Source organism: Equus quagga, chromosome 7 (assembly GCF_021613505.1).
Source record: "Equus quagga isolate Etosha38 chromosome 7, UCLA_HA_Equagga_1.0, whole genome shotgun sequence".
In the NCBI taxonomy this organism is placed as follows: Eukaryota; Metazoa; Chordata; class Mammalia; order Perissodactyla; family Equidae; genus Equus; species Equus quagga.
In genome coordinates, this window is record NC_060273.1 from 95,914,567 (window position 1) to 95,926,644 (window position 12,078).

Below are 12,078 nucleotides of genomic sequence, written 5' to 3' on the forward strand. Positions count from 1 at the left end.
AATACCAACAAGTACTAGACACAAGACACAGATCCCTGCCCTTCTAGAGCATGAAATGGACCAGCTGTGAAACCAATATCCGGTCGGTACAACCGCTCCTTTGTTGGCCTTTAGCAGGTATGCCAGCTGTTACAACTGCTGGGCACACTCACCCAGCTAATTGTTTTTTTTTTTTGAGGAAAATTAGCCCTGAGCTAACTGCTGCCAATCCTCCTCTCTTTGCTGAGGAAGACTGGCCCTGAGCTTGCCAAGTGGTGCCATGTCCGCACCCTGGATCCAAACCTGCGAACCCAGGGGAACGTGGGAACTTAACCGCGGCGCCACTGGGCAAGCCCCAACATAGGTAATTCTTCAACTGCCATTTTAAGGCGGAATATGCAGGATTCCATTTCACTTTCACTTTTAAAAGGGTGAAATTAAGGAAGGTATATCCGGTTTTGCTACCTGAAGTGTTTTCCGAGGGAATTCCTTTACCTGTCCCACGGAGGATTACCTAATCTCATGTGCTCCCCAAGAGAACCCCTACTCCTCTTCCTGGTTCTGGGTGAAAGGTCGCGCTGAGTACTGACCAACCAGCTCTTTCCTTCTCCGCTGCGGGGCGGGGCCTCAAGCCCGGCTTTGGAGACCCGCCCCCCGTACGTGGCATGCGTGCGTGGTGCCGTGGGGCGCGCGCCGGTTTCTCCAGCGTGTGGCGCCCCCCGGCGGCAGCGGGGCCTCCATGGGATAAGCGGACCAGAGCGCCTGCCATGGAGCCGCAGAAAGAGGCGCGAACACCCGGGGACCCCGTCGAGCAGCCGCGTGGGGCCTCGAGGTCTCAGACGCCTAAGGAGGAGGAGCGGCGGGAGGGCGGCGCAGCGCCGCCGGCGGCTGCCCCGGGAGCGGAGACGGACTGCGCCAGTGCGGACGGCCTGTGGGAGCTGCCGGTGGAGCCGGCCGAGCGGAGGCCCGAGTGCAGTCGCTGCAGGTGACCGCCGGGCGGGGCGGGGCCAGGCCGGCGGCGGCCTTCGCGGGCGGCTGCAGCGCCCCCTGCCGCGCAGGCGGTTGCTGCGGCTCCGCCCGGCGCTGCGCTGGCTGTGGCGTCTCGGCGCTTGGGGCCCCGGGGTGCGCTGGTTGGCCTTAGAATCACTGGAAATAGCTGTGGCAACTCGTTGCACAGAAGCCGTTTATCCCGGTTGCTGATATTTAGGCTTGCTTCTTGCAAGACATTGAGCGTGTCATGGGCTGAGCCGACGTAAGTTGTGCTGTCAAGAAACTTGAGTCCGATAGGAGAAGTTAAGGGTAATGGCTAATTCTTGGAATAGTTAACGCTTTTATGCTTAAGTGCCAGGGTTATCTCACAGTAAAGAAACGTAAAATGTATTAGAGAGAGACAGTCAAGGAGACTATTACAACAGTTAAGACTGCAGTATTCAGAATTCTGAATTCACTTAAAAACATTTCTTGAGTATCTATTAATGTGCCAGGCGCCGTGCTTCGTCCTGGGAATGCAGCCGTGGATAAAACAGAGCTTGTCTCTGCCTTCGCTGGGGCCCTTCCAGTCTAATGAAGACACAATTTATTAAACAATAACAACAACAACTAACATTATTGAACGCTCACAGTATGCCCGATTGTTTAAGGCCTTTTTGGGATTAGCTCATTGTGCTGGTGTCCTTCAGGGTTGTGTGGAGTACTTTCCCTGCTTGTTTGAAGCTCATGCTGTTCAGATATACTATTCTCTCTGCCTGCCGGGTCTTCAGGATCATTGCCCTTGGTTACCGAAGGTCTCTATCTATCACCTGTCTCTCTGTTGCCCTTCACAGTTTTAACTATTAGATAGTGCCTCTACTTGCTCAACTCGGAATCACTCTGCAGTTTGTCATCAGATTCTACACTGCTGTGAATTGACTGTCGCTAAAGTCACCGGTAGTCTCCATGAGAGGAAATCCAGGCGATCCTTTTCTGTTCATTTTTTACTGGACCTCTTAGCATCATTCTGCAGTTGATACTCACTTCTTGAAACACTCTCTTTCTTTGGCCTCCCTTTGATTTATCTAAGTTCTCTATCCTACTCTTCTTTGCCTGTTCTACTGAAACTCTTTTTTTTTTTTAAAGATTTTATTTTTTCCTTTTTCTCCCCAAAGCCCCCCGGTACGTAGTTGTATATTCTTCGTTGTGGGTCCTTCTGGTTGTGGCATGTGGGACGCTGCCTCAGCGTGGTTTGATGAGCAGTGCCATGTCCACTCCCAGGATTCAAACCAACGAAACACTGGGCCGCCTGCAGCGGAGCGTGTGAACTTAACCGCTCAGGCACGGGGCCAGCCTCTCTACTGAAACTCTTAATGTTGGGCTTCCTCAGGTCTTCACTTCTCCTCTGACCCTACACACTTCCCACAGGTGATCTTGCCAGTTCTCATGGGTAAGTTATCACCTCTGCCCCAATATCTTCAGCCCAGACCTTTCTCCTGAGCGCCAGACCCATGAATTCATTTAACCAGTGTTTATTGAATGCTTTGCTAATCACTGGTGTCTGTATGGAGTGTTCAGTCTGTTATTGGATACAGATAATAAACCAGTAAATAAGCAACCAAACATGTAATTACACTGGGAAAAAAACAGCAGTGAAGGAAAGGAATGGTATGCCGTGATAGAAAGTAGCAGGATAGTGTCAGGGAAGATTTCTGGAGATAGCATTTATATTGAGATTTGAAAGATGAGAAGGATCCAGCCAAGAGAAAAGCATTCCAAGAAGGGGAACAGAAGGACAGACTGATTGAATGTCTTTACCACTTGGATACTTGGAGGACATTTTGACCTTTTCCCAGGGCTGGATTGTAAGACCTCAGAGGAGGGGATCTTGCGTGTAAGGATCTTTTTATATTTTCTAAGTGTACTGCGTATAGTAGGCACTTGATAGACCTTTGAGGATGATCAATAATTTGTGTCTAGAAAGGACTGTATCTGAACAGAAGGGATGTGTGAATATAATTTATTTAAACAAGTTGTTGGAAGGTGTTAGGAGATAAGACTGAAAATGCTGTGAGGGGATCTCAATGTTGAAGGAAAGGATGAAAGGAAGAATGTTGAAAGAAAAGTATTTCAAACGTAAATCCAGGGCTAAATTATGCTAGCTTTATCATATAATTTTTGATCTATTCAGAACTGCTAACTATAGAAGCTGTATATAGTTAAAAAAAAAATTAGCCTCCTATGTTTAGCAAATTTTTCTCTTCTGCTCCTCTCCTTTAATAGTCTTTATTTTTTAGAGCAGTTTTAGATTACAGCAAAATTGAGTGGAAAGTAGAGCTTTCCCATATACCCCCTGTCCCCAGACATGCATAGCTTCTCACATTCTCAATATCCCCCACCAGAGTGGTACATTTGTTACAGTTAGTGAAATACATGATACATCATTGACACTCCATGTCCATAGTTTATGTTAGGGTTCACTCTTGATGTGGTGCATATTTTTAATTTGGGCAAATTTATAATAGTATATATCCACCGTTATGGTATCATATAGAGTATTTTCACTGCTCTGAAAGTCCTCTTTGCTCTCCCTTTTCATCCCTCCCTATTCCCTAACCTCATCTGCTTTTTAAAAAATGAAAACGACTTGCTGAATTTTAGTTTGTTTTCAGATACATTAATTAATGCTTTAGGATTATTATTCATTTCAACATTTCTGCACTTTTCTTTTTCTAGTGAAATTTTCTACCTTTTGAAAGCCCTTCTCCCCCTTGACATGTTGTGCATTTTATTTGTTTTAATTGGTTTGAATACAGTTCTAGAAATATGGAGAATATTTAGGTGTTATCAATACAATATAAACTAATTGATGGCTCTTTATATTTTATTTCATTAGGCTGTTATGGTTTTATTAGTTCCCTGGGTGTGAACTTCTTTACATTTATGCTTATCATAGTTTTAAAAACTAAGATGCTTTGTTAGATTTGAGTGATCAATATGTCACAATTTATTTGGCTCTTTACTTAAAAAACTTTTTCTGTTCACTTCTCTAAACACATTGCTGTAAGTGTCGCAGCCTTAGGAGTTCCAGAAATTGGTTTTGTTTAAGAAGTGCAAACTAAATTTAACTTCTCAGCAGAATCTTGCTTATTAGAAATACAACATATCTTAAACATGAATGGAGTATTCTTTAAAAGATCCCAAACTAATTTGTTACACGATGCAGGTTTTATGAAAAGTCTGTCCCTGTTAGAGGGGACAGCATGTACAGGAGTACAGGGTGTAGAGAATACTGTATTTGGAGGGCTTGGCAGAAAAGAGACAGTGGTGAGAGATGAGGCTGCAGAGATTAGAGGTGGTTGCTCTGGGAAGGGCCAAATAAGCTATGCTGGAGAGTTTGGGCCTAATGTGCTAGAACCCAACCAACCAGCGCTGAAGTATTTTCCTATTTGAATGTTGGTGACAAGTTTGACTTTTTTTGTGGGTGAGGGAGATTGTCCCTGAGCTAACGTCTGTTGCCATTCTTCTTTTTGCTTGAGGAAGATTGTCGCTGAGCTAACATCTGTGCCAGTCTTCCTCTGTTTTATGTGGGATGCTGCCATAGCGTGGCTGATGAGTGGTGCTAGGTCTGCTGCGCCTGGGATCCTGCAAACCCCAGGCTACCAAAGTAGAGTGTGCAAACTTAACCACTACGCTGCCAGGCTGGCCCCAAGTTTGACTTTTATGGGTAGCTTTTAGCTGTCATAATTTATATCTATTTTATTAAAAAAATACAAACTGGATGATGATACAGTGGTAAAAGGCTTGACTGGGAAGGGCTTCAATCCAGTAAAGAAGCTAGGCATCTTAATTATATTTTTATATCTTTTGTATATATTGCTGTGAACCTGTAGACAAGAGTTAGAAACCACTTGCAAATCATTGGTCACAAGAATAATGGAAAAATGTCTAAATTAAGAATATTTTTTAATCTGTCTGAGGGAGGGAAACAGCAGGGAGAGCATGCACACAAACTGATGCACATGGACTCTGAGAGAGAAATGTTTCTCTCTGCAATATTTTCTTACCCCCAAAGTTGTAAGGATTGTAATAAACCATACCAATATATTTAGCTCCCATTTATTAAGCACTGATCATCTGGAGATTACCTACCAGGCCTAGGTATTTTATAAATGATACTTTATTTATTTCTCATAACGACATTCTAGAGTTGATATTGTTAGCTTTTAAATGACGAGGAGGTAGAGGTAACAAGCAGGTAGCAGAGCTGTGTCTCCAGCTCCAGACCACTTGGCTCCCAAGCTCATGCAAGCACTTGACTTTGCTCCGTGCTCCATGCTCTCTGAGTAAGCCTTATGATTTTATTTGCAGAGTGGATGTAGTCACCAGTTGAAGTGGAACCGCTAAGGCTGCAAGCGTAGCTCTGATTTTCATACTTTTCAAGCTAAAGTATGTTTACTTCAAGCTTAGTAACAAGATGCCTGAGCTTTAGTATTCTCTAGCTCCTTTTTAAAAAAAATCGAGATGTAATTGATGTATAACATTATGTAAATTTAGGGTGTACAGCGTGTTGATTTGAGACATTTACATATTGCAATATGATTACCACTGATAGCATTCACTATCATCACATAATTATCATTTCTTTTTTTTTGTGGTGAGGAGATTTAAGAACTAATTTCTTAGCAATTTTGCAGTATATAATACAGTATTGTTGACTGTAATCACTATGCTGTGCGTTAGATCTCCAGAACTTATTCATCTTCTAGGTCCAAGTTTGTGCCCTTTAACAACATTTAGCTCCTGTATTTCATGTCTTAACCTTTTCATTATTCTTTAGGCTTGGATATTCTGGAGACAAAAGTGATGGGGATAAAATCATGAGAGAGGGAAGGAGGGAAGACTGCGGGGGTTTAAGAATACAGAAGCCACAGACTGGCCGCTTACAGATGTTTTGTTTTGAACTGTTTTCTACCAGTTTTTAAATTAGTTGCTAACAGTTGAAAATCAAGATGTCTTATATGAAAATCTGGGTTTCTGCCTTCTGTGAGAATGGGAAGATCTGGCTGCTTGGGGGCCACCTTCCTGAGCAATACGTAGTTGGCTGAGCTCAGTATTGGCTGTGCGCTTAAATGGGACATGATCTTTCCAGGTCAGCACAACTCCCAGTCATTCCTGCTTAATTTATCTATTGTTAACTGCCTGCCTGGCATAGGGATTTGCTTTTTGATGCTGGGTCTCATGTATGTTATTGCGGCTGGTCTGCCTGAGCAGCAGGGTAAATCAGTGTGCGAGTTTGCTAGGTAAAAGTGAAAAATGGTAATTTCCAAGGCAGTTAGTTTAGAATAATTAGGATTATTGAATTGGTATCAACACTTAAAAAACAAACTTTTGGTAAATTTAAAATCAACTGGATTACTGATGATAATTTTTAGGGTAAAATCTTAGATAATCTGCAAATTTGATTCCTTGTGCATATCAAAAATATCATATTCCGAAGAGGAAATTATTAAGTTAATTTGTTCTTTCCTGTTAGTTTAGAAAATACGTTTATTCTTTGAAGTAGTTCATTCATAATATATGTGGGAAGCTAGCTGATTTACAAATTACTGTGCGAGCTGATCATGTAGTCAAAGTTGAGCAAAGAGGATATATGTCAAGAGGGATTTTGTTTTTAATCTTAATTAAGTCTCCAAAGAGCAGTGACCAGTTTTAAAAACCACATTAGAGTTTTGTAAATGTTTAATTTATTTTCCCCAAGAAAAATAAGAATTATATCATTACTCTCTGATAGATAGAAGTGTTCTTCAAAGAACATCAAAGCACATTAATTCTTTAATATATTTACCCAAAATTAATTTTTCATAGTTCTGTTAGTATTTATGTAGTGAGAGAATATATTCAGAAGTAGTCTAGTCTAAAATTTGGTAATTTAAAGAGAGGTCGCAGGTTACAAAGTGCTTTACATTTACATTTTTATTTAATACATAAGATAACTTTGTAGTTTAAATAGTTACTGTCTTTTATACTCTCAGGGTCAGGTGACTAGTAAGTGTTCCTATTTTTATTACTGTACCACATAATAATGAATTATACTGAAACCAACAGTATGACTGCCTTTGTTTTTCTATTGTGTATAGTAAGTACTTCCAGTGAGGTGTTTCTTTGCCGCCTTCTAATCTGTAGATTCTTTTCTTTTTCCTTTGTCCCTGGCTATTTTAAATTATTTTTGGATGAGCAGTTTAAATTATTGTTTTTTTTTTAAGGTTGAGCTTTTATCTCCTAACTCCTTTACCTGCCTGTGGTCAGCTTCTCATTTCTGTTGGTGGCTCCTCACTTTTCAGTCTGAAAGATAAATTTGAAGATCTTATTGATAGGAATTTATTTTTTTCCTCTGCTGTTTTTTGTTTGTTTGCTTGTTTTTTGTTTTTCTCTATTTTAAGCCTAGTGAAAGTGTTGTTGGGAAAGAGGAAGCAGTGAAGTGAAGGATGCAAAAGTGTTTGAGGATTACCCAAGGAAAAAAATGAAAAGGTGTGGAATGAGTCTCCTGATCTTGCGGAGGGTTAGAGGGATTGACCTGATAAAAATGTGTTTGATCTGTTTGTTTATGTAGACATCTTACTTGGCAGGCTTATCTTTTTTTTTTAATTGCCTTAATATATACACAACATAATATTTTTCAGTTTAACCGTTTATAAGTATACAATTCAGTGGCATTAAATATATTCATAATGTTGTGTAACTGTCACTACTATCTATACCCAAAACTTTTTCATCGTTGCCAACATAAATTCTGTAGCCATTAAATAAGAACTTCCCGTTCCCTTGCTTCCAGCTCCTGGTAACCTCTGTTCTACTTTCTTTTTCTATGAATTCACCTATTCTGAATACTTCATATAATCCTACAAAATTTGTCCTGCTGTTTCTGACATTTCACTTAGAATAATGTTTTCAGGATCCATTAATGTCATTAGTGTTGTTAATTCCTTTTTATGGCTGAATTGTACATATGTACCACTTTTGTTTATCCATTCTCCATTCTTTTTTTTATCCATTATCCATTCATTTGTTGATGGACACTTGGTTTGTTTCTACCTTTTGACTGTTGTGAATAGTGCTGCTGTGAACATAGGTATACAAATATCTATTCTAGTTCCTGCTTTTAATTTTTTTGGGTATATACCTAGGAGTTGAATTTCTGGGTCATATGATAATTCTTTGTTTAATCTTTTTAGAAATTGCCAAACTGTTTTCCATAGCACCTGCAGCCATTTTACATTCCCACCAGCAATGCTCGAGGGTTCCAGTTTCTCCACAAAATTGATGATACACAGTTGCTTAAGTAGTTAACAAAGTGTATATATAACCCTTAGTGTACTTGAAATTGAGTCTTTAATGCAAACCCCCATCAGAAGAATTCACTGAAAAAAATGCAGTGATTACCATTGCTCTAGCAAATCATGAATTTTTTTATTGAGGTATAATTGACATATAGCTAATATTAGTTTTAGGTGTGCAAGATAATGGTTCAATATTTGTATACTTGCAAAATGATCACCATAATAAGTCTAGTTGACATCCATCACCATACATAGTTACAAAATTTTTTTTTCTTGTGATGAGAACTTTTAAAATCTATTCTTTTAGCAACTTTCAGATACACAGTACAGTATTATTAACTATAGTCGTCATGCTGTACGTTACATCTCCATGACTTATTTTATTATGTTATTTTTTAACTGGAAGTTTGTGCCTTTTGACTCCCTTTCATGCATTTCTCCCACCCCCTAACAAATCGTGTATTCTTTGAGAGGAGAACCTAATGTAATATATACAAATTATACAGCGGCAGTGATGATGCCATCATCATCATTATCATCATTGTTATTTTCTTCTCTGGGAATGGAGTTGGTATTTGGTTACTGATTGATTTAATTTTTAATTTTAAAATAATTTTAGACTTAATAAAAAGTTGTAAAAATAGTACTGAGAGTTCCTGTATATCTTTCACCCAATAAGCCACATGGTGGTTGTACATAACCATAGTACTATCATGAACTGTAAAGGGTTTGAGATTTTATCTTATTTGCAAGTAGACAAGTTAGCCTGCCACACTTTTCATGGATGCTGGCAAAAGACATGAGATTCTTAGGTCAAAGACAAGGGATTTTTTCACTCATGGCGTGGTACCTAGTATGAGCTTTATCTTTGTGGCGATTCCGTTTGGTCTCCCCTACTACCCCAAGTCTTATGAGGGTTTCACAAAGAGGCCTAGGTGGTTGCTGTGGCCCCAGTGGGTTTCCATCATGGCTGAAGAACCCTGAGTTTAGGGTTCCCAAGTCTATTATAGTGGCTTGCGAGCAAACCTGCCCTTTGCGCTAGTGGGAGAACTTGTCTCTGTCCTTAGAGGCAGTTCACCCTACAAACCTCTTTGAAAAGATAGTCCAGAACAAAAAGGTAGTTAGTGCCTCACTCACAAGACAGAGAGAAATGTGAGAGACCTGTGGAGAATTATCTTCCAACAAGTTCAGTTGTCTAAATTAAGAAATGAACTTTGGTACAACACTATTAACTTTCAGAATTCACCAGTTTTCTGATGAGTGTTCTTTTTCTCTGATTCAGGATCTAACCTAGGGTCCCATGTTGCATTAATTGTCATTTCACCTTAGTCTCCTCTAGTTTGTGATGGCTCCTTGGGTTTTTCATGATCTTGATACTTTTGAAGAGTACTGGTTGTTTATTTTGTAGAAATGTCTTTCAATTTGGGTTTAATTCATGTTTTTTCATGATTAGAATAAGATTATGCAGGCTGGCCCGGTGGTTCAGCTGTTAAATTCCCACGTTCCGTTTCGGTGGCCCTGGGTTCGCTGGTTCGGATCCTAGGTGCGGACATGGTACTGCTTGGCAAGCCATGCTGTGCTCCACATATAAAGTGGAGGAAGGTGGGTACGGATGTTAGCTCAGGGCCAGTGTTTCTCAGCAAAAAGAGGAGGATTGGCAATAGTTAGCTCAGGGCTAATCTTCCTCAAAAAAAAAAAAAAGAAAAGAATAAGGTTATGCTTTTTTGGCAGGAATAAGTACAGCATGATATGCCCTTCTTAGCACAGAGATACATGATGGGGATATGCCCTATTCCTGTTGAGATTAACCCTGTGAACGCGGTGTCTGCTGGGTTTTTCTACTGAAAAATTACTCTTTTGCCTGTTGCAATTAATAAGTATCTTGGAGGGGGAGTTACTTTGAGACTCTGCAAATATCCTATTTTTCCTCAAGTTTCTGTCCCCTAATTTTTGCATCCATCAGTGTATCTTGCCTGTAACAATTATTGCTGTGGTGTTCTAACGGTGATTTTCTGTTTACTCCATTCTTTCTATATTTATTGATTGGGATTTTTCTACATGGAAGAGCTTTCTGTTCTTCCTATTTATTTGTTTATTCAATTTACTTTTATCTGTATGGAATCATGGATATTTATTTTATTTCTCTGGATTATAATCCAATACTACTGTTACTTATTTTGTTGCTCAAATTGTTCCTCTTGGGCCTTTGGGAGCTCTTTCATGAAAGGTTGGCCCCTGGGCCCTTTTGACCTGCTTATCCTTTTGTGAGAACTTACTTTCTGGCACTTTAAGATGGTCCAAGCTCAGCTTTTGTTTTCCCTTTCCCAGACCTAGAATCAACCACTTCTCCAAGAAGCTCTGTTTAATGGAGAATGGTATTAGAAACTAAGATCTGGGCTTTAGGTGTGTTTATTTCTACTGGGATGCCCATCTTATCAGTGGACAGAGCTGGGATATTTTTGTATATCTATGACCTGTGCATCCATCTACATCTATACTTATTTCTGAATCTGTGTGTGTGTATGTGTAAATGTGTGTGTGTGTATATATATAATATATATATAAAAATATATATATATATAAATCATGAGTTCCATCCAGTACCACAGGGTTTATTCTATCTTTCTTCCTTTCTTTTTTTTTTTCAATTATTTTTTGAGGTCATAATGGTTTATAACATTGTGTAATTTCAGGTGTACCTTATTGTTTTTCAATTTCTGTATAGACTACATCATGGTCACCACCAATAGTCTAATTTTTATCCATCACCATATGTATGCGACCCTTTACCCCTTTCGTCCATCCCCCAACCCTGTTCCCCTCTGGTAACCACTAATCTGTTCTCTTTATCCATGTGTTTATCTTCCGCATATGAATGAAATCATATGGTGTTTGTTTCTCTCTGGCTTATTTTGCTTAACATCATACCCTCAAGGTCCATCCATGTTCTTGCGAATGGGAGAATTTTGTCTTTTTTATGGCTGAGTAGTATTCCATTGTCTATATGTACCACTTCTTCTTTATTCATTCATCACTTGAAGGGTATTTGGATTGCTTCTACGTCTTGGCTAATGTGAAAAATGCTACAGTGAATGTAGGGGTGCATAAATCTCTTTGAATTGTTGATTTCAAGTTCTTTTAAATACCCAGTAGTGGGATAGCTGGATCATATGGCATTTGTACTTTTAATTTTTTGAGAAATCTCCATACTGTTTTCTATAACAGTTGTACCAGTTTGCATTCCCACCAGCAGTGTATGAGAGTTCCCTTTTCTCCACGTTCTCTCCAACATTTGTTATGTTTTGTCTTGTTAAATATAGCCATTCTTACAGGTGCCTTCTTCCTTTCTTTATTTGTGACTTCTTTCTTTGACAGTGAGAAATATGGCTCTCTTTATCTATAGCACACAGCATATTGCATTATCTATAGCATGTAGAGCATATCTATAGCATAATATACTGTATTATTTGTTCAACCTTAGTGTACACATGAAGTTACCCATACCCCTGTTACTGATGGACTTCTACTGTGTAATTTTGGAGAACTATCAGGGAAAACAACATACCAGTAGATGGATTCTAATGCTGACTACTTTTATTAATTTAATTAACTTTGTATAGCTCCTGATCTTTTCCCTCCATAATTATTTTTGACTTTGTCTTATATATGTCCTGAATAGGTAAGACTGGCATAACATATCATCAACTAATTTGCGTATGATCATAAAAAAGTATTAAACATCTTTTCTGGTGAAAAGGTCTGAAAACCACAGGTTCTTTGAGAAACCTTG

The 12,078-nt window shown here is 39.4% G+C and overlaps 1 protein-coding gene across 1 annotated transcript in view; it reads left to right on the forward strand.

The window, feature by feature from the left end:
- Window positions 1-676: 676 nt before the first annotated feature.
- DTWD2 (DTW domain containing 2) overlaps window positions 677-12,078 on the forward strand; it is a 116,552-nt gene continuing 105,150 nt past the window's right edge. Inside the window, exon 1 of the mRNA XM_046665523.1 lies at window positions 677-964. Coding sequence (XP_046521479.1) covers window positions 747-964 — 218 coding nt within the window. The 5' untranslated portion in view covers window positions 677-746. The remainder of the gene's footprint in view (window positions 965-12,078) is intronic.